At 40.5% G+C, this 24777-nt stretch overlaps 1 protein-coding gene across 1 annotated transcript in view; it reads right to left on the bottom strand.

Moving 5' to 3' along the window:
• Positions 1 to 9320, bottom strand: part of LOC126253219 (uncharacterized protein DDB_G0284459-like) — a 457157-nt gene extending 447837 nt beyond the window's left edge. Inside the window, exon 1 of the mRNA XM_049954404.1 lies at positions 8825 to 9320. Within this exon, the coding sequence (XP_049810361.1) occupies positions 8825 to 8905 (81 nt within the window). The 5' untranslated portion in view covers positions 8906 to 9320. The remainder of the gene's footprint in view (positions 1 to 8824) is intronic.
• Between the last annotated feature and the right edge of the window lie 15457 nt (positions 9321 to 24777).

The following is a 24777-nucleotide window of genomic DNA, read 5'->3' as shown; positions in this document are numbered from 1 at the left end:
GAGTGCTCCAGGGAAGTGTGATACGACCGCTATTGTTCTCCATATACATAAATGATATGGTGGACAGGGTCGGCAGCAATCTGTGGCTGTTTGCTGATGCTGCCGTGTGTACGGTAAGGTGTCGAAGTTGATTGACTGTAAGAAGAAAGCGGATGAGTAGGAAGAACACACCTGTAATGTTCAGATACAGTATTACTGGTGTCCTGCTTGACCCAGTCACGTCGGTTAGATCTCTGGGCGCAACGTTGCAAAGCGATATGAAATGGAATGAGCATGTGAGAACTGTGACTTCGGTTTATTGGGACAATTTTAGGAAAGTGTGGTTCATCTGTAAAGGAGACTGTATAAGGACACTTGTGCGACATTTTCTTAAGTATTGCTCGAATGTTTGGTATCCGTACTAGGTCGGATTGAAGGAAGATATCGAAGCAGTTCAGAGGCAGGCTACTAGATTTGTTACCGGTAGGTTCGAACAACACAAGTGTTGCGGAGATGCTTCGGGAATTCAAATGGAAATCACTGAAGAGAAGGCGACGTTCTTTACGAGAAACACTATTGAGAAAGTTTAGGGAACCGACGCTTCAACAAGACTGCCGAATGATTCTACGACCGCCATCATACATTGTGTGTAAGGATCACGAAGATACGATACGAGAAATTGGCCTCATACGGAGGCATACAGATAGTCTATTTACGAGTGGAACGGGAAATTGTTGAATAAACAAGTTACAATCGGTCAATCCAAAATGCTTTCAGTGTGGCTCTCATGAAATGAAAATAAGATTCCCTTTCGTCCATTACGAATATTTATGAAAAAAGAAATGCGATTCTGACTAGAAATGTTATTTTATTCTTAACGATTTCCGCAACTCCCGACATCCATATCATATGCCAGAGATGTGATTCGCTCTTTCGGAATCCCTTATTTGCTCTCGAAAGCGTCAGACGAGCAAGGATGCATCTGGAATCATCCAAGTATGATGTGTTGATGTTTCTGCCGTAGCTTAGCCAGAACAGGTGTGAGCAATGAAGTGAAAGTCGGCAACTGCAAAGTGATCAGCAGGTGTGCGCGAATTGAACGGAAAGTCTTACTCCGCCCCGACGGCCGGAGAACATTCTCTCTAACCGAATGAACTCTACTGTACTATATCATAAATTTATGTGTGTGAGAAAGAATAAAAGAATCTCGCCAACTGCTATGAGACCATGATGGGTGGCGAACTGGTTAAGTCAGTGGACTCTACAGAAGTGGGATTCAAATAACAGCTCGACCATTCTGATTTACTTACCTCGTGATTTCTCCACATTAGGCCAGGCGAATGTCAGGAGGGTTCCTTCAGCAAAATTCGGGATCACTTTTCTCCCCTCATTCTCGTCCAGTCGTAGAAAATGCTCCTACTCTAATAACATCGATGTAGGTAGGATGTAATAGTAGCCTTCGTCCCTTTCACAGTGTAGATCGAACATTACAGTCCACAGTATTATAACAAGCCAACCCTCAAGGTGGTTCATATCTAATCCATGGAAAGTCACCATAAATATCGCTAGCAAACGATGACGGCACAATCTCCAAAGTGCGGATGTGTTTAACGGTTATTCGAGTACATACATTCTGTGGCGCACAATATGAAATCGTTGATTCTGTTAAGCGTGAAGAGATCTGAGACGAATCTGCTTTTGGAGGGAGAGAGATTTCGACCTGGCGTAAACTTTGGCAACTTGCTCTAAAAATAGCATCAAGTAATGGTTGTCCCAACGACGCTTGTTTCCTTGGAGTGTGTCGTAAATTTCGGGGCGATGTGCCATTTAAATAGCGGCAACAACACAAAAAATACCCACATCAACATCTTTTACTCCATAACTTGTCAGACATACAAAAGAGCTATATCGTTGAATATGTCTAATATATATATCTGCTATTCTGGCGCAAGGAATAGTATAGTTTCAATAAAAAATTAAAAAAGAACATATAATGGCTGATGATGTTTGCGAAAACACATTGATCTTTATTTCATGTTCCCATAGTCACTAGCCGACTTGGTGAGACTACAAATATATTTAGTGAGTCAAAAGTTGTTTGAGGTAAGAAAGGTACCCTCGCATCCTGTATACTAATGAGCTAACGTGTACCTTCTGGGTAGGGTGTAATAGTAATCCACATACAAAAAATATTAAGAAGCTAGCCATCACTCTTTTGGATATAATAGGTTTTGTGATTCTCCGGCAAAATTTAATCCTAGAGCATGACACGTCTTCGATGCTCGACTCTTAATGTAAAAAATATCGGTGTGAAAATCTTGCCTTACTCCTCCCCGTAGTTAAATTACTGTGGACATCCATTTAAATCACAACACTTTATACAGGATTAGCGACACGTGTAAACAAGATAGGCAACGACTGTATTTCATTGTCGGTACAGCAGACGAAGCAACACTCTATTATACGACCATGAAACATTACGAATTGTTCACGAAAATAGTGTTTTACAAACTCGTTTGAGGAATTACTGCCGGCCGCTGTAGCCAAGCGGTTCTAGGCGCTTCAGTCCGGAACCGCTCTGCTGCTACGGTCGCAGGTTCGAATCCTGCTTCGGGCATGGATGTCTGTGATGTCCTTAAGTTAGTTAGGTTTAAGTAGTTCTAAGTCTAGGGGACTGATGACCTCAGATGCTAAGTCCCATAGTGCTTAGAGCCATTTGAACCATTTTTTTGAGGAATTACTCTGTCCCGCACAGATTGTCTTTCTCTGTAGTACATTTGAAAATGTGACAAAAGTATTGACTTATTCAACTTGTCGAACACACAAAGAATGGTTGCAATTGTCTCATAACAGATTAGTTACAAAAGTTTTACGAAGCAGTTTCCAGGAATAGTTCGTTTCGCATCCGGTGGTTCTCCGCCTTGAGGTACCTTGTCTGAATCTTGATGGTGGAAGAGATTTTCAACACCTTCATTTGGATGGCAAGGAAAGCAGAGGTGATACAGCACTGTTTTTTCTAATCAGTATTATAGTGGAAGAGATTTTCAGCATCATCATTTGGTTGGCAAGAGAAGGTGGCGGTACAATAATGCTTTTTCCTTATCATGTCACTTTTCAAATCTTTCAGAAACGTCAGATGGAATGAGGACGTTTGACACTGTGGGTGATCTAAGGAGGTCGTTAAGCTTGGCGGTCCTCCTAGCGATATTCAAGAGGAGAAGCACCAATACGATACGGCACTTAACATTTAAATAGCACAATCACATAAACAGTTATATTTACACACTTGACACAGAAACAGTATCGAACTACGATGATGTAAGAAGACGCATTACGATCACTGCCCACCGTGAGATTGAATGCCGCCTGGTGGCGTTGGCACGTTACGCACGAACGAAAGTACTTTGTATAAGCAGAGCAGAGACTAATGGGGGCATCATTCTAGCGACGATACGGGCCTCAGATGGGCAAAAAGCGACTTTGACGAAGGGCAGATTGTTATGGCCCGCCGCCTGGGAACGAGTGTTTCGAAAAAGCTAAGATGAGCAACTGTTCTCGTGCTCCTGCCGTGAGCGTCTGTGGAAGGTGGTTGAAAGACGGTAAAGCCAAGAACTGGACGACCACTCCCACCAAAACATGGAGGTCGTGGGCTTTCCAGCTCTGTAAAGTTGGATAGGCGGCGATTTGTAGTAGAACTTACGACAGAGTACAATACTGGTGCAGGAACGAGTACTTTGGAGCACATCGTGCAGCGCACTTTGTTCCACGTGGGGCTCCGCAGCTGACGACTCTTATGTGCTCCTTGATGAACCAACTACATCGTCAATTACGATTGCAATGGGCGCGGGATTATCGAGATAAGACAGTGGATATAAGGAAAAGTGTCGGAGGAATCACGTTTCTTGATACACCAGGTCGATGGTCGTCTCCGGATACACCGTCATCCAGGCGACCGGTTACTCGAGACATACAACTCGCCACTGAAGCAGGTTGGTGGGGCTAGTATCATGCTGTGGGGGTCACTCATCTGGGCTTCCGTGGGACCTGAGGTAGTAATCGAAGGCACCATGACAGCCGTGGACTACATGAACACGGACCACCTGCATCTCTTCATGCTGATGTGTTCACTGTGGCCATCTAGTGTTGCAGCAGAATAACTGTCCATATCACGAAGCCAGAATTGTGCTACAGAGATTTGATGAGAATGACAGTGAACTCCAGTTGATGTCTTGTTGACGAAATTCGCCTGAACCCGATGCAACACATCTGGAACGCCAACTAGGAGACCACAAACCACCGCCCCGTAATTTACAGGAACTGCTTGATCTGTGCGTAGACATCTGATGTCACATATCTCCGGAAACCTACCAAGGACTTGGAGTGTCCATGACATGCATAATCGCTGCTGTATTGTGTTCCAAACATAGATCAACACGCCATAAGGCAGGAATGTCCAATTCGCGGGTGAGCCGCATGCGACCGGGAGAAAATATCGGTGTGGCCCAAGAAGTGAGCATCGGTAAAAAAGTCTTCTTACTACGTGGCTCAGGTGCGCTAAAAGGTTGGACATCCCTGCTATAAAGGATGTGGTCATAAAGTTTCGGGTCGTCAGTATAGGCAGCGTAGTATTTCAGGTTTCAGAAGGATGTAGCTTGCAGTAGGTACTGGGAGATGAAGAAGCTTTCACAGGATAGAGTAGCATGGAGAGCTGCATCAAACCAGTCTCTGGACTGAAGACAACAACAACTCTCATTCGGGAGGACGGAGTTTCATATTAGTGATCCGCCATCCAGAATTACTTTGTCTTTCGTTTCCCCAAATCACTCAAGGCAAATGCCTAGTTTCTTCCTATGAAGAGTACTAGACCGTTTTCCTTTTTCAGCTTTCCCAATCGGAGCGTGTGTTTTGTCTCCAATGGCCTCGTTGCCGATAGGACGTTGAGCCCTACGCTTTCTTCGCAAGCATTCTAAGTACAGCCACTACCAATTTTATAGAGGTTTGGGTGAGGCGTAGAAACACCGTTTTTTTTCCCCTGCTGCATTTGCAAATGCAATGGCAAGAATGCCTAGTTTGGTGCTGTAAACAGTGCGCTATATGATGCATTATTCCATGATTTTCAGTTCGACAGAAATTGTGGTTGGTTGGTTGGTTTTTTTGGGGGAAGAGACCAAACAGCGAGGTCATCGGTCTCATCGGATTAGGGAAGGAAGTCGGCCGTGCCCTTTAAGAGGAACCATCCCGGCATTTGCCTGGAGCGATTTAGGGAAATCACGGAAAACCTAAATCAGGATGGCCGGACGCGGGATTGAACCGTCGTCCTCCCGAATGCGAGTCCAGTGTGCTAACCACTGCGCCACCTCGCTCGGTAGAAATTGTGTGACGGTCAAGTATCACATACTTTTCTTAAAGATGAAAGGGAGGCAAATACCAGGGAGTGCATCAAAGGAATTAGACATTTTAAAAGTAATTCGGTGCAATATCTACAGCTGCAACAATTCTCAAATCCTATGCCATTTTGCGGTTATGGATTAACTGAAAAGCGACAGGAAAAATATTTACGTGGTTAGCAGTTTTAATTTATTTCAAGACGCAGTATTAATTATTACCGAATGAGGTCACGCTGTAGTTAAGGACATTAAAATGTCATTCAGGAGGAGCGGACTTCAAATTTTTGTAGAGGCGCTCCTGCTGTTTCCCTCTTCCTCTCAAAGCAAATTCCAGGACAGGTTTTTCGAAAATGCCGATTTCGTTCTCCCTGCTTCTTCATTCCGAGCTTGTCCCGTCTCCAACTACTCCTAGCTTTCAAGGAAAGCAAAAGCTATGGTAAAGTTAGGTGTTTTTCTTCCAAGAATATCATTTAAAAGTCGCTGTTACGCAGGTTTTCAACAGGGTCGGAAGTGGAACTTTTTATGGCCTCTTAAAAGTCGCCATTCGTCTTCCGAAATATTAAAAATACTCCATACCCCCAGGTCTAGCCCCGGCCCCCTACAAGCTATCGTATTGGCGCCCTTGCTCGGTTTGTTTATATTTAATCTCCAAAAGAAAAATTCGCAGTTACATGAATTTACGAAAATCTTTAGTTAAAACTTCGCTAGTTCTGCGCTACTCTCTATCACTAAACAACTAATTTGATGTGGCTTCTAGAGGTCTCCTGGAACTTATTCCTAGCATGGTTTGACGCAGCCATCGGCTAATAAGTGTTTACGGGCTACTGATCACGACTTGACAGCTGAAACCGATATTGACAACTTTTTGTGGGCATTGGCTGAAATAAACTTCACGAAACTAACAGCCCAGTTGCTATTCTTGTTTCTGAAGTATACTAAATATTTTGTTAAACGTTCGGCCGACGTTTTAAGAGAGGACACTGACGCAACTATCGCAGCTAAACGTCCAGCACATAACACAATTATCGCAGCAAAACGTTCAGCAGACAATGCGTAATTGGCACGGGCACTGATAACACGTGTGTAAAGTAAAGCGCTGGTTGGTACAATGACGTCGACAACATTACGTATCTCGCAGTGCACTGTGCGGGTTTATTCTCAACTGCTGCGTCTCGATTCCTTTGAAGAGACATGTATTCCTGCAGGAGACTATATTATGATCCATGTGCTCCACACCCAACTGTGAGACGGCAGGAGTATCGTCGAAAGCTGTTCGCATTTCATATACTACAGATTCCATTCAAGACGCGTTATCAGTGGGAAGCCCCGTGATGGATAGCGTGGTATCGTTGAGAGTATGTTTGATGCCTATGGTAGATGTAGCGCTGGTTTACTTCGTTCCTCTTCATCGTATAATACTGGTCGGCATATCGCAGTCCGAACCTATGATATACAGTTCAGTTACTTAAAAACTTCCCCATTTTCAACAGCAGCCGCGTGGTCACTGCCAGGAAACTAACCTCCTTCTTCAAAAACATTTTCTCTCTTCATTTCTAAGCAAAGTATAAATTCCACACACGCCAAATAACGACAGTTATGTTGTATTACTCGTATTAGTAGAAAAATGTTTCAGAATGGTGCTCTGCATAGTGTCGAACTTCGAAAATTGAGATGATCTTAAAACTGTTGTTGCAATAAGCATCATTCTCGCAGGCCATGCAAAGAAAAGAAGGTTGTGGTTTATAGCCCCCAGGACTAGATCATTTAGAGACGGAAACACAGTTTCGGTTGGGAGAAGGAAATCGGCCGAGTCCTTTTCAAAACAACCATACATGTAGTCAACTCAAGCGATTTACGCAACATGGAAAATCTAAAGCTAGATGACGAAAGGGGAATTTCAATGCCCCTCAGCGCGTCACTGCAGAGGTGAAAGAGCTTAAGGTTCTTTCGGCACCCCGCTTGTTAAAAGAAGAAAATTGGCTCGGGTAAATATGTATAGCGAGGCAAGTGGCCGTGACCTTGAATGCCTGCACTAACTGAAATGACCCAAAGATTTAAATCCCACTCATTACGAAGAAGACTGCGATATTTAACCACTGTGTCACTTCGCTCGATTTGCAGGCTAGGCCATTCCCAGATGTGTTCAGGTTTGCTAGAAATTTTGACGGTGGGATAATGTAGGTAAACGCGACAAACCGTCAATAGGCCACTTGTAATTGCTTGTCATCATACCGTGCATCTGTGACTATTTTTTCGACAATGTAAGATTTTTTGCTCTTTATTTTTCAATGTGAAGAGGACATGTGCTACCTGTTTACAGTCTTGGTATATGAAAAGTTACGTATACATGTATTTGCAAACCTGTAGCTTGAACAGTGCCAGTTTCTAGCGATAGCTGATGATAAAGCCAAGGAGCGTAACAATTACGGTTGTCTGCGTGTAATTTCGCAACCGAGGTGGTAACCTCAAACCTGCTGTCGCTCTTGTCCACTAGTCCACACAAAGTCCGCTGAATCACATAGAGCGATTCTACATTTCAAACACCTTTTTACTAAAGTACGAAGAAGAGACTCTACCTCCACAGTGCTAAGTCGGATCCTTCGATGGTTGTACTATTGAGTGGGACAATTCGTTTTTCTTTATCATGTTTTTATAGGCAATGTATTTGGAGTAATTATCCAGCGGTAATCTGTCTCTTTACACAGAGGGAACTAATAAGATACGAAAGTTGATCTGTCCGTCTAGCAATCGATATCGCGATCACCACTATGAGATATTGATCCGCTCATTGTAAGCGCTACTAGAGACAACGGTACAGGTAAACACACTCGTTATCAATCTACAAAACGAAGAGCAAAATTAGCTGAAATGTTTTGTTGTATTCCATTAATACTTTGGGTTGGCTTACGCGCTTTTACGAAGGCGGACAAAAACTATGAATTCACAGCAAATAGATTTCGTCTCTAAAAAACTATGTTGTTTTTTGAGAGATCAGCTCTTTGCTCTCGATAACACGTATTGAAACTGACTGTGTCACGGTACCAAACGCAAAATGTTCTTCCTAGTTGCTTAAATTTTCAATTAACTTCGTTGTATTGGAGGCTGCAAACAAAGTGTTCACACTGCCCCAGAAAAATGCTTCGCAACTGTTTTCAGGTCAGTGGCCAAACATTTAGTCCGCTAAGTCAGGCGCCACAACTGTCAAACAAATGCTTCCGATGATTTAACTTTTTATTTTTTTGCAAAACTTATTTATGCTGTCCTAGGTCCCTTACATCTTCAGTCATTTCCCAGTGACGATATATATTTTTTTATTTATTTTTTTGCTAAACTCAGCTATGCCTCCTAGGTCCCTTACCTCTTCAATCCTTTCCCAGTGATGTGCGACTTTACCATTTATGATGCGATGTTACGTGCGCGACAAAGCTTAAAAAAAAAAAAGAAGTTTAGAAGCTTACCTTCTCTAGTACTGCTAGGACGTCTTCTATGGTCCACCTGCGGATTTCTTGGAGCGCAGCTTGTTTGCTTCTCGTAAGCATGTCTCAAAAGCTGACCCGGAATTTCAGATTGTCGTGTACTGTAGACCGTGTCGGCGACCAAAAGCCTGGTTAACAGTTTGAACGGTACGCGCCAAAGCTGTCAGCTGTTGGCCGCCACACAAAAACACGAATAAATGACCACGCTGTCAACAAGCGAAGCTGAAGCGACGGCTGCGGTGAGGGACGCACCCTGTCGAACACAAAACAACTCGTGGCCGGCAGTGCGACGACAGATTCCGCGGCACTTCTTACGGCAAGCTTTGGCACACGCAGCTGTTTTTGCCCTGAGGCGCGGTACCGGCTGCACTGTCACGACGATTTCTTGCGTCTTCGCAGCTTATGATATCACGTTTCCTGTGGAGACACGGAGAGGGGAAGCGCAGCGCATCGCGCCCAGCGGAAGACCCGGCAGTTGTGGTGGCAACCGTTCGACGACTCACCGGCGCGGCACTCGCTTCTTACATTGCCTCACAGGTGGCACCACGTTGCTCGTATAGCGTCGCTCGGCCGCGTATGTTGTCAGACGAAACTCGAAAGGCTCTCACTTTGAGACGAAAGCGGCTAAGGGCTACCGAAAAAATCGTGTTTTACGTCAGCTAACATTGACGGGCGTCAGTTCCTGTTTTGTTGTAATGCAGCAAACAGAGAATCCGACAAAACATCGCTCCACTTGCACTTCTCTATAGTCATGCAGATTGTAGCAACATTGCGCATTAATCGATGATTCGATATGTATTTAAAGTAACGATTTTAAAATCTAGGCTCTATGAACAAACACTATTGCTGAGCTGGTACTGTAAACTACGTATAACCTATATTGACTGTTGTATTTATACCACATATCATTTTTTGAATCGAAGGTCGAGCATTTGAACTTATTGCCACCAATTATCAGATTCACAAAGAGCAATGCTTTTTGAATGTATAAAATGCAGAGCTGCCCAGTGGCTTCGATACATTATTAGACTGCTCTTGACTTGCCTGTATCCGGTGTACTAATAACGTAAATAATGTTTCAAAACGGAACAGTAAATGTTGATGGTTAATAGATAGCTGGCAGATCAGACAAAGGCAGGAGCATATCATGTCCAATAGAAGAATCTCTTACGGTGATCTGTTGAAATTAACATGACAGCTACTGACTGCTCTATATTTTAATCAACTATATATTTGACATAAATTAATGTTACTGACCTTATCATCAAATGCAGTTCACAGATGTGATGGGTGTCAAATGCTCACATACATGATCATGAAAATAAGATCCAATTACGAAAGCTCTCTAAATTAACCATCACACCATCAGATATTGCTGCAAAAAATAGCTGTTGACAGTTGGAAAGTGATCCTTAACTACATGTTAATAAAGATGAGAGAACGGGTTAATAAAGATGAGAGAGATTACCCAGGTAGATCCTGTGTACAACCCAGATGTTTACACCATGCAGCTGCTAGTATCCATAAAGTAACAAAATTGATAGGTTGTTTTATAGGAAACAAATATGCATGGATTAATCATAACCAGAACCATACAGTGTGTTCATTCCAAGACTACTATCTTTTGCACTAAATTTATTAAGGATGTCATTAAGATTGACTAACTGCCACGTGACATTATTGCCTGGAGGTATGAGGATCCTGAGTCAGCAACCTGCTATTTATTTGCCTGCTCCTTGCTAAATGGAGTTTTGCTAAATAGACAGTAACTGTTGCTGTATGTCTTTTGAGACTAATTATAATTCTAGTGTGTTTGCAAAAATAACTGAATCTGCTTGATGTGTATTAAATACACAAGAAACAACAGAGTATCCACTATTAAACTTTGTGGAACTCCATTAATTATTTTTCTCCCTTTCAAAAAGATAAATAAATAAACAAATAGTGAGTTTACAGTTGATGAATTATTAGAACTTCCTACAGACATACAATACAGCTACTGCAAGTTTGCTCTCAGATACTCATCAACAGAATAAAAAGTGTTTTTGATTAGATTCCAAAAGGTATTGATTTTCCACATCATGACTTGTGTTCTATTTTTTGCTCGACAGATAAATGTTTTGATTGATTCATGTGTAATGGTTATGTATTTTCCCATGTACTGCTGACAGATCAAGAGTTTTTTGACTAAAGAGACTGTAAATACAGGACACTGGCAAAACTTTTAATTATTTGAATGTAGATTTGATGGTTGATCATATGGCTACTCCTTCGCAAAAGTCTGAATTTTCTGTATGTAGCCCCCCCCCCCCCCCTCAAGAAGGGGATGCCATACGCTATTACTGAATATGCATGTCCACGATACACAGGCTGTTAGTGTGTTTATATAATGTGGTTGCCTGAGAGTTCTGAATGTATTGCAAATCCCCCGGATTTTTTAGCAGCTCCTTTCTATTGTGGTCCCACTGAAAAAGAAAATGATTGTATGGCACTACTGGCTGGGAGGCCCACCTGGAGCGAGTCTTTTTATTTCATGCCACTTCAGCAACTTGCACAACTTTGTGATGAAGAAGAGATAAAATGATTAGGACAACACAAGCACCCAGTCCACTGAAGGGTATCATCACCCCACATTTCCAAAAGTGTTGTTACTTGTTCCAGTACAATATCCTCAGTTTTTATAGGTTCCATGTTTTGGATGGATAAAAAGGTGCATGTACTGTGTTACTTGCACTTAGCAGCAGCCTGGGCAGGAGCCTACTGGTTATGTTATTAATCTTGCTCTTGCACTACAGAGCTGAGAGAAGATTGTGCATTTGCAAATAAAGCAAAAGACCTATTTGATATGTTTAACAGAGGTTTATTGATAAAAGGTAAGAACAGAAGATGTTCCAGTACTGAGCCTTGTGGAAGTCCACAGATTTCCAGAGATTTGGCAGAGTAAATTTCTTCAGATTCTATACTTGTGATTTCTACCATTTGCTGTACCTTGGATGTCTTATGAAGCACAGTGAATAATTTATAATATCAAAATCCCTACTTAGATCATGCACATCTATGTAAATACTGTACAGAGCATGACAGAAGATTCATCATAACAATGTTATCAATTTTCTTTCCTATTCAGCTTGTGTGTTGATTGAGGGAAAGATGATTATCTGTATGCCGCTGTATGCAACCTAATCTCTCTCACATTTTTCTCATGATCTGTACATGAGATATACATTACTGGTGCATAATGTTCTCACAGTCATCTTTGAATACAGGTTCTCTAAAGTTATCCAGCAGGGTTTTGTGAGAAATACATCATATTTCTGTCAAGGATACCCATTTCAGTTACCCAACATTTCTCTTACTCTTTTGTATGGGCTCTACTGACTTGTTTTAATCCTAGCTATGCATCTTTGAATTTGATGTCAATTATCATGCTGACCAAATACTGGAAGAAGATTCTAGAACTGGACACAGTAGTTTTGTGTACCCATTTTCCTTTACAGATGCATCAACTTTCGCCGAATTCTTCCAACAAATAAGTCTTCCATTCACCTTCCCTCGCACTGATTTCCTGTGATAATTCCAGTTCATATCACTTCAGTAGAAAGTCCAGAAGATAAGTCCTTCTGGATGAAGAATTTAAGAATATGGATGACAGTGAAACTAACCACTGGACTGTTGATTGTCCTACTTCTAATAATTCCAAAGTGATGTTTGATAATTGATCCCATTTTGTTAAGGAAAGATGTTACATGACTGTAGAGGACTTTCTCAGCTATCTTAGATACAGCTGGAAGTATGGAAACAGAACAGTAATTCTTTACATCGTGATTGTCCCTCTTTGTTTTGAAGAGCAGTGTTTCCTTTGTAGTCTTCTTTTAGGGAACACTCTCTATTTATAGAACTGAGTATCACATTACATAGAGGTGTAACAGTTTTCACAGAGATATTTTTATAAGCAATGTAGGATACCATCAACTTCACAAGAGTAAGACAATTTTGTGGCTCTTAGGATTTTTAATACCTCTTCTTAGGTTAGAGAGAGCAGGGAACTTGACCTCTCTGATATCGTTATGACTCTACTCATACACTGATTTATGACATGAGATTATTGTGAATCTTAGAAAATGCTGGATCAGTAATTCGCTCAAATTTTTTGCTGCATTGAGCTAGAAATATTCAGGTAGGTCTCATTTGGCTTTGGAAATTACTTGGATTTACAATTATGGTTTGAGATCTGATTTACTTCTGATATGACTTTATTGAGCCACTTGTTACAATTTTTAATGTATTTTTGAAAACCTTGTCACTATTTATTTTACAATCTAGCTATGTAAAGTGGTCTTTTGATTTCAGAAGAGATGATTATTTCCTTGGTGATCCATCCTTTGTTTTGTATCCATTGCTTCTTGAGGACCTTTTTGTTTGCCTTGTGTGAGGAAAGTCTACTTTCAAATAATGACACAGTAGCAAAAATATTGTCTGCTTTCCTGCCAGTGTTGTCCCCCTGAAAAACATTTTTCCGACATCTTCAATGGGTACTTAAAATTAATATTAAAAAATCTTGCATGTGCTTTCTGTGGGAGATCTTATGTAATTATGGTCCAAATTCACCAAAAAAGCCTGTGATCTTGTCATAGTTCAATCAGCAGCTATGTAAACAGCCCAAAGAAATACCCAGAAACACTGTCCAAGACCACAGTCAAGTGCAGCAAACCATGGTGACAGTAAAGAGTGTAAAGCATATGTCTCAAGATGATTGTGCTCTGCTGGATGGCGAGTCATACTGTCCATGTGTTACCACCATTTCTGCCCATGTGACTACCTTCATATGCTGTCTCTTGGTGGTTCCTGCAATCTGTGCCAACAATGATGCAAGAATAGTCACATCCTTTTTCTCTCTCTCACTCACTTCCTGTTGTTTCTCTTTGTTTCCTTTTCTGCTCTTCTCCAAATTTTTAATTGTATTCTTCATTCTACTTCTCACTTCTCTTCCTCTACTCTGTTCTTACTCCTTGTTCTGTCCATCCATCCCTGGATTGAAGTGGCCACAATGCTTACCAATGTATTAGCTTTGATCTCCTACTCTCTAGCACACCCTACCCTTTTCTCCTCTTTGTTTCCCTTTGTTCTCACATCAGATGGGACCCTCTGAACCTGATGTCTGAGTGATGCGCCTCTCCTATACAACCTTCCCCAGTCTCAATCATCAATGATAAAAACTGCTGCAGTTGTAAAAATTATTTATTTCTATAAAGGAAAGCACTACCTGATTCAGGACAATGTCCCATCTACAGGTGCATCTCAGAATTTTTAAAAGACCAATAATACTTATCCATATGATTAAGCTAATCAATGCTAAACAGTACCAAAAGAAATTCCTAGCAAAAATCCCCTATACATACATTAAAATGTGAGTCCACAAAGGATGCATAATACGTACATTAAAATGTGAGTCCTCAAAGGATGAAAACTAACGTATGTACAAGGGGATTTTTCCTAAGAATTTCTGTTGGTTCTGGTTAGCTTCAATTAACTTAACCATGTGGATAGGTATTGTTATTCTTTTAAAAATTTTGCAGATACACCAGAAGATGGAACATATGTCCTGAAACTGGGTAGTGCTTTTCTTTTTAGAACTAAGTAATTTTTACAACTGTAGTGTATGTTATCATTGACAATAACCTATCCTCGTTTCCATTCCGATGAAAAAACTAACAGTTCTGAAAGCTAAGTATATTTTTTCCTACTTTCAAATGTGCCTGCCAGCAGCACTTTCATTTTCACTTTCTTCAGGTAATTAGTGGTCAGCCATTTTGTTCTTATTTTACAGTATTCTCGAGCGACTTATTATTCCTCCAATTGTATTTTTTTTTTTTATTTTATTGATCCCTGACTATACAATGTTATGGGATTTTATCCTTTTATTGTAGTAATTATTCCTCCAATTGTATTTTTTTTTATTTTATTGATCCCTGACTATACAATGTTATGGGATTTTATCCTTTTATTGTAGTAATTATTCTTTAAATTATGTAAAACTCTTCTGCAAGGGTCAACACTATTGACAGCATGTGTTGCATTTAACACTTGTGACTTGTGCAGATGACATTGGCTGTTGTTGGACGGATGGGTGAACTAGCATGCAACTTCCTGTTATACCTACAGATTACTGAATACCACTTTGGGTTTGTTTGTTTGCGTCAGCTGCCACACAAGGTAGGTTTATCATTATAGCACTCTGTCCCATCTCTTGGTGCAGACATAATTCTGTACTATATGTTTCCCTTCTTTGTTGGCTATTTGATGTGGATCACACTATAATCAACAAGGGTATACATACATCATTACACATATTGTGTTATATCTGTTGGTAGATATCACTGACATTCCCACTATTTTCTCTTCCTCTTTTCAACATTACTCATCTTTTTGTGTTTAACACTTTATCTGATTTTTTTGTCATTTTAACTGTGCATCTTACAAATTTTCTCCATGTTTCAACTGACATTCAGACATCTTTTCTTCCTGTAGCATTACCTTCCTTGTTTAAAGTGTGACAGTATTTTGGGATCCTTGAGCCTTTAAAACATTTTTTTCATCACCTGGCTCACAAAGGTTCTGTTTATTTATTATAACCAGCTTCAATTCTTACCAGATCTTGTAGCCCCTGTATCATGTACGTAACTGTGCACAATAAACAGTTCACAAAATCTGAAGACGGTTTTTGAAGGGAACTGAAACCATTCATAAATAAATAAAATTTTCATTCCTTTGTCGTAGCTGAACCTTTTTAAGTGTGTTTCTCTACTTACAGCCACACCTACTCCAGCCTGTTTTCATATCTGTTGCCTTGCTTCCAGTGAATGTCTCAGCTTTTTTTGCCTCTGATCTCAGTAAAATTTGTTGTCTATTTCAGTTTAAGTTCTGCCCTGCTCGTATCTCCAATCTATTTCATTCATCTGGCTGAAAACATGCAACTCAACAGTTAAAAATTTGATACTTTCTCCTGCCAGACTTGTTTGCACCTTCTATGGTGATTGCTGGCTTCAAATTTTTACAAGTGAATCTTCCTGGAAGTTTAATTACAGGACTGCCTCATTTTCATTGCTTTTTGAAAAATCCCCTCAGTATACATTCTTTCTAGTGATACACTCCTGGAAATTGAAATAAGAACACCGTGAATTCATTGTCCCAGGAAGGGGAAACTTTATTGACACATTCCTGGGGTCAGATACATCACATGATCACACTGACAGAACCACAGGCACATAGACACAGGCAACAGAGCATGCACAATGTCGGCACTAGTACAGTGTATATCCACCTTTCGCAGCAATGCAGGCTGCTATTCTCCCATGGAGACGATCGTAGAGATGCTGGATGTAGTCCTGTGGAACGGCTTGCCATGCCATTTCCACCTGGCGCCTCAGTTGGACCAGCGTTCGTGCTGGACGTGCAGACCGCGTGAGACGACGCTTCATCCAGTCCCAAACATGCTCAATGGGGGACAGATCCGGAGATCTTGCTGGCCAGGGTAGTTGACTTACACCTTCTAGAGCACGTTGGGTGGCACGGGATACATGCGGACGTGCATTGTCCTGTTGGAACAGCAAGTTCCCTTGCCGGTCTAGGAATGGTAGAACGATGGGTTCGATGACGGTTTGGATGTACCGTGCACTATTCAGTGTCCCCTCGACGATCACCAGTGGTGTACGGCCAGTGTAGGAGATCGCTCCCCACACCATGATGCCGGGTGTTGGCCCTGTGTGCCTCAGTCGTATGCAGTCCTGATTGTGGCGCTCACCTGCACGGCGCCAAACACGCATACGACCATCATTGGCACCAAGGCAGAAGCGACTCTCATCGCTGAAGACGACACGTCTCCATTCGTCCCTCCATTCACGCCTGTCGCGACACCACTGGAGGTGGGCTGCACGATGTTGGGGCGTGAGCGGAAGACGGCCTAACGGTGTGCGGGACCGTAGCCCAGCTTCATGGAGACGGTTGCGAATGGTCCTCGCCGATACCCCAGGAGCAACAGTGTCCCTAATTTGCTGGGAAGTGGCGGTGCGGTCCCCTACGGCACTGCGTAGGATCCTACGGTCTTGGCGTGCATCCTTGCGTCGCTGCGGTCCGGTCCCAGGTCGACGGGCACGTGCACCTTCCGCCGACCACTGGCGACAACATCGATGTACTGTGGAGACCTCACGCCCCACGTGTTGAGCAATTCGGCGGTACGTCCACCCGGCCTCCCGCATGCCCACTATACGCCCTCGCTCAAAGTCCGTCAACTGCACATACGGTTCACGCCCACGCTGTCGCGGCATGCTACCAGTGTTAAAGACTGCGATGGAGCTCCGTATGCCACGGCAAACTGGCTGACACTGACGGCGGCGGTGCACAAATGCTGCGCAGCTAGCGCCATTCGACGGCCAACACCGCGGTTCCTGGTGTGTCCGCTGTGCCGTGCGTGTGATCATTGCTTGTACAGCCCTCTCGCAGTGTCCGGAGCAAGTATGGTGGGTCTGACACACCGGTGTCAATGTGTTCTTTTTCCCATTTCCAGGAGTGTATATAGGCTGCTGACTGATATATGAAATTCTGTTTATTCTTTCAAACAATTTAAGGAGTAAAAAAGAAAAAAAAGTAACCATCTACTATATAGCTGAGGCATTGAGAGGCCAACAGATACCATCCATGTTGTGACGTATAAATTTTCAGTGCCTACAGTGCCACGTCTTTCATTGTCACACAAATTTTTATTTTTAAAGGGGATCACTTAAGACTATTTCCATGGGTTTGCCCCTCAAATTCCTCCCTCATATCACAAAATTATCGTCTTATGTAGTACAAACTGAAAAAAATAAATTCCTTTTAAAGCACAGTTTCGTATATAATTTATATACAAAACCTTACTCCTGTGTCACAGAACAAATTCTACATCGAGAATACTTTACACAAGTTTAAGGGAAGAAATGCTTCCAATTATTATTACAGTATTTAAAGAACATCAAAATATGAACAGGCTGAAATGAACAAACAGTACATGAGACTATGTTAATCAATGAAAAAGTGAAATGCCAAAATGAGCACTTCTCAATTGGAAGTAAATCAAAACAATCAGAATGGCTGAAAGAGAGCACAATAACATGAGCCATAAACTAATACGAGCTAAGCAACTAAGCAAATAAGAGAATAGGCAAAATGAGATGCCAACAAAATGGGAGATGGCCGAACTCCGTCGGCACTTATATACGGTTGCGCTTGTGGCAGCACCTCGCAGCCCGTAAGCAACACGCGCGCCTGCTATCGCAATGCACTGTTAGCGCTCGCGGCAGCTTCTAGCAGCCCATACGCAAGTTGTGCAATTGCTGTTGCAGGTCGACCCTTAATCTATGATGTTACAATGTGCAGTGTATGATATCTTCAGAACATCATAGTGATGCCACTACATACAAACTTCCTCATAGACTACCTTTTTAAAATTGTCATTAGGCAACAAATTCTGTTGTCTGTGCATATGTGCATTTTGCATTACTCTCACAGTCACTTAATTTGTCTAGATGCATTCCTTCTTATCCCAGAGACACTCAGTGAATACCAATTTTACCTTGTGATTGTGATTTTTATTGGTCCCAAATTACCTTTTGTACAGATATGTACTTGTAACATAGGACAGGTCATTAGGCATACAATTTAGATAATATGAAATATAAAAGTATATAAAATAGCTTACACATTAAATATACATAGGAGCTTTCACAGTATATATATATATATTATATATAATATGTAATGTTATATTACATCGTACACAATGACTTATGATGCAGTATATTCATAATAATACACAGCACAAAATGACTTATGGTCCATGATACATATAAAAAAATAATAATTTTGTGAGATATAATTAGCTTATATTATACATCAGTGGTTCCTAATTATATAGTTAATTCCTTTAACACTGATTTCTGTTGCTAGTTCTTTTTATGATGTATGATATTTATCACGCACAGGATGAACTTTTGATCACTGTTTGCTAATGTAGTCAGTTACACTATAAAATTCTCCTTGTATCAGAAACTTTTTTAGAGTTGTGGGGAATGTTTTCTCTGTTTTGAGGTCTTGTAATTCCTTTGGCATTGCTTGTATTAACTTGATGCCAGAGTATTTGTGTCCTTTTCGAAAATCTTAAGTCTATGTGGAATGCACCACAGTTGTTTTCTGTTCCTTGTGTTGTGTGTATGAACAGCCTCATTAGTCACCAGTTTTGTGTGATCACATAATACAGTCACAATGGTCTTGAATGTATACAATGATGGAAACGTTAGAATGTTTAGATCTTTGAAACAACTTTTACACGATTCTTTTTGCTTCTTTTTCGATATAATTCAAATGTATTGCTTCTGTAATGTGAATATTCTCTTCATTCCTGTGATAGTTGAGTTCCCACATATTGTGATTCCATATCGCATGTATGGTTCAAAAAGTCTATGATAGACAGTGCACAAGAGTTCTTGGTGAGTATACGGTGCCAGTTGTTTCATTATAAATATCGCTGAGCTTAGCTTACTGGAACAGTATTTATCTGCTGTTTCCAATTTAGCTCACTGTCTATTGTAATGCCCAAATCTTAACTAAAGCTTCTTCCTCCAGTCCTTTTTCATCTAAGAAAACATTCATATGTTCTTCTTTTTGTTTATTTTTGAATATCATGTATATGGTTTTCTTCAGATTAATAATTAGCTCATTTTCAGAGAGCCATTGTGCTGTACTACTGACGGATATCAATGTATTTTGTTCAAGTGCCTCCAAATTGTTGGAAACATTTAGCACAGTCATATCATCTGCATAAAGTATTTTGATTTCATTTTCACATGTTTGTATATTATTCACAAACAGATTGACGAGAGCAGGTCCCATTACAGATCCTTGAGGTACACCATACTTAATGCTTCTAACTTCTGATCTGTGTAAGTTATTAATGGCTACATATTGCCTTCTGTTACTTAGATATTATGTTATCCAGTTTGCTGCATGTCCACAAATACCAGTATTCTCTAGTTTCTTCACTAGGACTGTATGATCAACTGTGTCAAATGCCTTGGACAGATACTCCAGACACAACCATCTTGTTGTCCAAGGTGTGTACAGTTGATTCTGTTAATGATTCAATTGCTGTTTCCATTGATTTCCCTCGTGCTGTGCTATTTTTCCAAATAAGCAGTTAGTCTGTTTAGCATGAGAATTTCTGCTATTTTGGAGAAGCCTGATACTAAAGATACTGGCCTGTAGTTGTTGGGGTCATCGTGCTTTCCCTTTGTGTATACAGGTTCTCTATCTATCTATCTATCTATATCCGAATCCCGCTCCAGCTACTGCCGGGTCTGGGTGCTGATGAGTCCTCTCCATTTGGCTCGGTCCTCCCACCACTTTTCTTCCTCCACTTGCTGCCAGGTCACACCTCTCCTTTCTATAGATATTCTCACTCCCATTTTCCACTGTGTTCTTGGGCGCCCTGTAGGTCTTTTCCCATCCATCTTTAGTTCTTCCCATCTCTTTCTTTCAATTTCCTCTCTCATAATTTCTTGTTTGAGGTCCTTTCTAATCTCTACATTCCTTACTCTGTCCATTCTTGTTTTTCCCTTAACTGCTCTGAGAAATTTTATTTCCCCTGCTTGCAGTCTGCTGCAGTCCCTTTCTGTCATTGTCCATGTTTCTCCACCATAGGTGACAATAGGGATGTAATAATTCTTATACATAAGGAGTTTTGCTCTTCCTGAATCTTCATTATTCCAAATCAGGTGTTTTATTGTTTGGTAGAAAATACCTCCCTTCTGTGACCTCTTATTAATTTCGTTAGTTATTCTTCCATCCCTAGATATTTCACTCCCTAAATAAGTAAAACTTTCTACCACTTTGAGGGGTTCTACTTTAACTAATTTGAGTTTATCTGGAAATACTCCTTCTTGGAATGAGCAGTTGGCAATATCCAGTAATGGTGTCATTATTTCTGCTGCCACCTGCTTGATTAGGTAGCTTAACACTTCATCATGTCCAGCAGACATTTTTGCTTTTAGCTTTTTCATAACATTTGTCAGTTCCTTTTCAGACACTGGTTTCAGGAACATTGAGTGGCTTGGCTTATCTGTCACAATACTTTGGTGAGTTCCTTGGCTATTATATCCATGCTTTAGTTTTTCTATTGCATCTGTGTAGTTATTATTGAGGATGTTGGCAATTTTTGTTGTATCTGTAATGATTTTGTTATTTACTGTCATAGTTCCTGTTTCATTTGTTTTCTGTGGGTATTTTTTCTTGCCCCTCTCAGAGTTAATTATATTCTAAGCTGCCCTCACTTTATTTGTTGATTTTTAAATAGTGTCATTAATTGATTTTGCTTTGTCTTATCAACTGCCTATGTTTCTACTGCTGCTGCCTGTAGATTTCAGTATTTTCTCTCTGTTTCATTTTTCTTTAGGTTGTTCTATGTTCTATTGTTTTCTTCGTGATCCACTGCTTATTTTCGAGATTTTTTTCTTTTCTTCTTGGTTTTTGGATATACTAAATTGAAGTAATGTGTTATGGTGTCTTGGAAAGCATTGTATTTTTCATCTGTTCCCTGGGCTTGAGTGTGTCTGTTCACTGTTCTTTTCTTAACATCAGTTTGAAGATGTTGATATTTTGTTGGCTGATAAGTCTAACATCTCTTTCTACACTTTTATCTTCCTTTTGTGAGTTCAGATTTCCATATACATCACACAGCTGCCCAAAATGATCAGAAATTCCTGTTTGTAGAACCTTTGTTGTGTGTGGATTGCTATCTATATTAGTGATAATATTGTCAATAATTGATTCAGTTTCCAAAGTCACTCTTGTTGGTTCCATAACAGTTGCCTTCATGTTGTATTGTAGTAGCAGCTCCTCAAATTTTTGCTTTCTTTGTGTCTCTCTTCCCATATCAATGTTAAAATAACCACATATTACAAAATCTTTCATTTTGTTTTTTTCTAGTGGAATGGAAATTTTTTTGAGTAAAGGATTTATTTTGGCACTTGGTGATCGTTACAGACAGAATACCATCATAATTCTCTGCTGTTTGGACAAATATTGCTACACCTCCACCTCTATATTCTGATCTGCAGAAATAGTTTACAAGAACATAATTTTTTATGGTAGGACTGCAAATTTCATTTTCTTTTAAGCCATGTTCACTTATACAGAATATGTCTGGGCATATTTCATTTGCCAGTAATTCTACTTCTAATTTTTTATTACTCACATATTTCAGATTTTGATGTAGAATTCAGAGCTCAGTTTCTTTTTGCTTACCAATAAAATTCTCAGTCTCTATCTGATTAGTGTGTTCATGATTTGGTATTGGTTCTACTCCCTTCCTTAACCAATATAATTGGTGTTTCAGTTGTTCCTGTTGACAAAGGTATATTAATCAAATGCTCAAACTCATCTATACCATGACCTAGCATGACTGAATTGATGATGACTCTGTGGTTCTTCAGCATTTATGCTTCAAATTAATCTATTGCTTTTTTAGTATATTGTACCTGTCTTCCAGATATCATTTCGGTTGTGATACTAAATTTGTAATTTTGTCACCCTGATTATTGTAATATTTGTTTCCAACTGCTTGCATATTTAAGGTACTGCATAATTTTATCTCATTTAGATATAAAACATCATTCAGTCTAGGTCCATTAATCTGTATTACTGTCAGAATGCGGTCAGTTTTGTTCATCTGAAAGTGCATAATATGAGTCTTTGTGAGTGTGAGACAAACTATTTGCTGTGAATGAGATGCTGGACTGTATAGTTATCAACTTTGTCTGGTATAGATGAGTTTGAGCGTTTGATTAATATGCCTTTGTCAACAGGAACAACTGAAACACCATTTATATTGGTTAAGAAGGGGAGTAGAACCAATACCAAATCTTGTGGGACTATTTACTTCATTCTCATCCATTTTGAAATTTCGAGTTTAGTATTATTCTTGTGGTGCTGTTCAGTGGCATAACCATCTGCCCCCCCCCCCCCCCCCCTTTTTTTTAAGGTAAGACAATAAAAGGTACCAGAATTCATCAACATTTTTTCCTAGCTCTGTCAAGACTTTACTGTGAGGTTATTTAAGGATTTCTCTGTAGGGAATCCTCTTTGAGAAAAATGAGTCAATTCTCTTTTGAAAGTCACTTATGCTAAGTTTTAATAAGGTGGAGGGGCTCACTGATCTTCATTTTCATAGATGAGCAACATTACTACATATTTAAAACTGTCAGGAAATATGCCTTAGTCACTGACATTACAAAGGCAATTCAATTCAGGCTTTTACAAGATCTAAATATCATATTAGGAAGGCATAACAAAAGAAACTCTGCAATGTTGCCCACTCACTGTGTATCCTCTGCAACATGACACGATCTGTGTCCAGTATGAGGGGGCATGGAGGTCATCACACTAAACTCGAAGGAGTTCAAAGCTTTCCAGACCTTGCATTTCCTGTTTCTCATTGAAGAAGCTCCTCAATTAGCCTTGTGAAGCTGGGTGCACCCTGTTCCTTCCACCAACAAAATTTCCCTGGAAATACAAGGAATTGAATTGGAAAATCTGCTCAACTATATACGCAGATTGCTAGAAAGGCACAGCAAGGATAATTACAATTTTTTAATGGCATTCTTTTTGTAAGTTGCACATCTATCAGTGGAAGAGACTAAACTAGCTATACTGATCATTCTAGAGATGCATAGCAAGGAGTAAGCTCTTGGAAGCCTAATAAAAAAAACCATAATACAATTCATACAAGAATTGATTTGCTAATGGTCCTTCCAGATCATAAGGGAAATGTTTTTCAAGGATATTATGAAAATTTGCCACTCACCATATAGTGGAGATACTGAGTTACAGCTTTCCCCTCTTAACTCATTACCACCCAGGACTGGAGAAACCGAATTTTACATTCTCTTCCGGGTTTCGGCTACCTCTCATTATGCTCTGAAATGAGAAATGTCCTGCCCACAATCCTTCTCACCACTTCCACAGTGGTATTCCACCATCCACTGAACCTACTTGTCCATCCCTACACAACCGCTGCTCCCAACCCCTTACCTCATGGCTCATACCCCTGTAATAGACCTAGATGCAAGACCTGTCCATACATCCTCCCACCACCACCTAATCCAATCCGGTCACAAACTTCATATATCCCATCAAAGACAGGGCTACCTGTGAAACCAGTCATGTGATCTACAAGCTAAGCTGCAACCACTATGCTGTGCATTCTATGTGGGCATGACAACCAACAAGCTGTCTGTCCGTCTGTCCGCATGGATGGCCACTGGCCAAGAAACAAGTGGACCACCCTGTTGTTTGAACATGCTGTCAAACATGACATCCTTCGTTTCATTGACTACCATATTTACTCGAATCTAAGCTGCACCTGAAAAATGAGACTCGAAATCAAGGAAAAAAAATTTCCCGAATCTAAGCCGCACCTGATGTTTGAGACTCTAAATACAAGGGGAGAGAAAAGTTTTAGACCGCACCTCCAAATCGAAACAAAGTTGGTCCATTGTAACATGGGACACAATTTAGGTCGTATGGGTGAAGATACAGTTACAGTAGTTTGGTTCGAGTCGTAATCTTTAACAGTTAAGCTTTACAAATTAGCCATTGCTATGAGTCGGGCGCTCCGTCCGTATATATACGGGTACCCTTCCTTTTTCAGATGTTTCGTCTGGTTTGAATGGATTACTTTTTTTGCTTTGATCTGTTAAGTGTCGTTCTCTTTCTTATAGGTGTTTACATTACTCTAAACTGAAAATGCATTATTGTACTGTGTCATGCATTGTTTGTCGCATTCTGATAACGAGTGTTTACAACCTGTCACTGCTCTCCACATGGCTTGCTTTTGTGCTGCTTTCTTT

The sequence above is a fragment of the Schistocerca nitens genome, chromosome 4 (genome assembly GCF_023898315.1).
Source record: "Schistocerca nitens isolate TAMUIC-IGC-003100 chromosome 4, iqSchNite1.1, whole genome shotgun sequence".
NCBI lineage: Eukaryota > Metazoa > Arthropoda > Insecta > Orthoptera > Acrididae > Schistocerca > Schistocerca nitens.
Note: the sequence above shows the minus strand (reverse complement) of the source record. Positions and strands in the feature narration are given on the sequence as shown.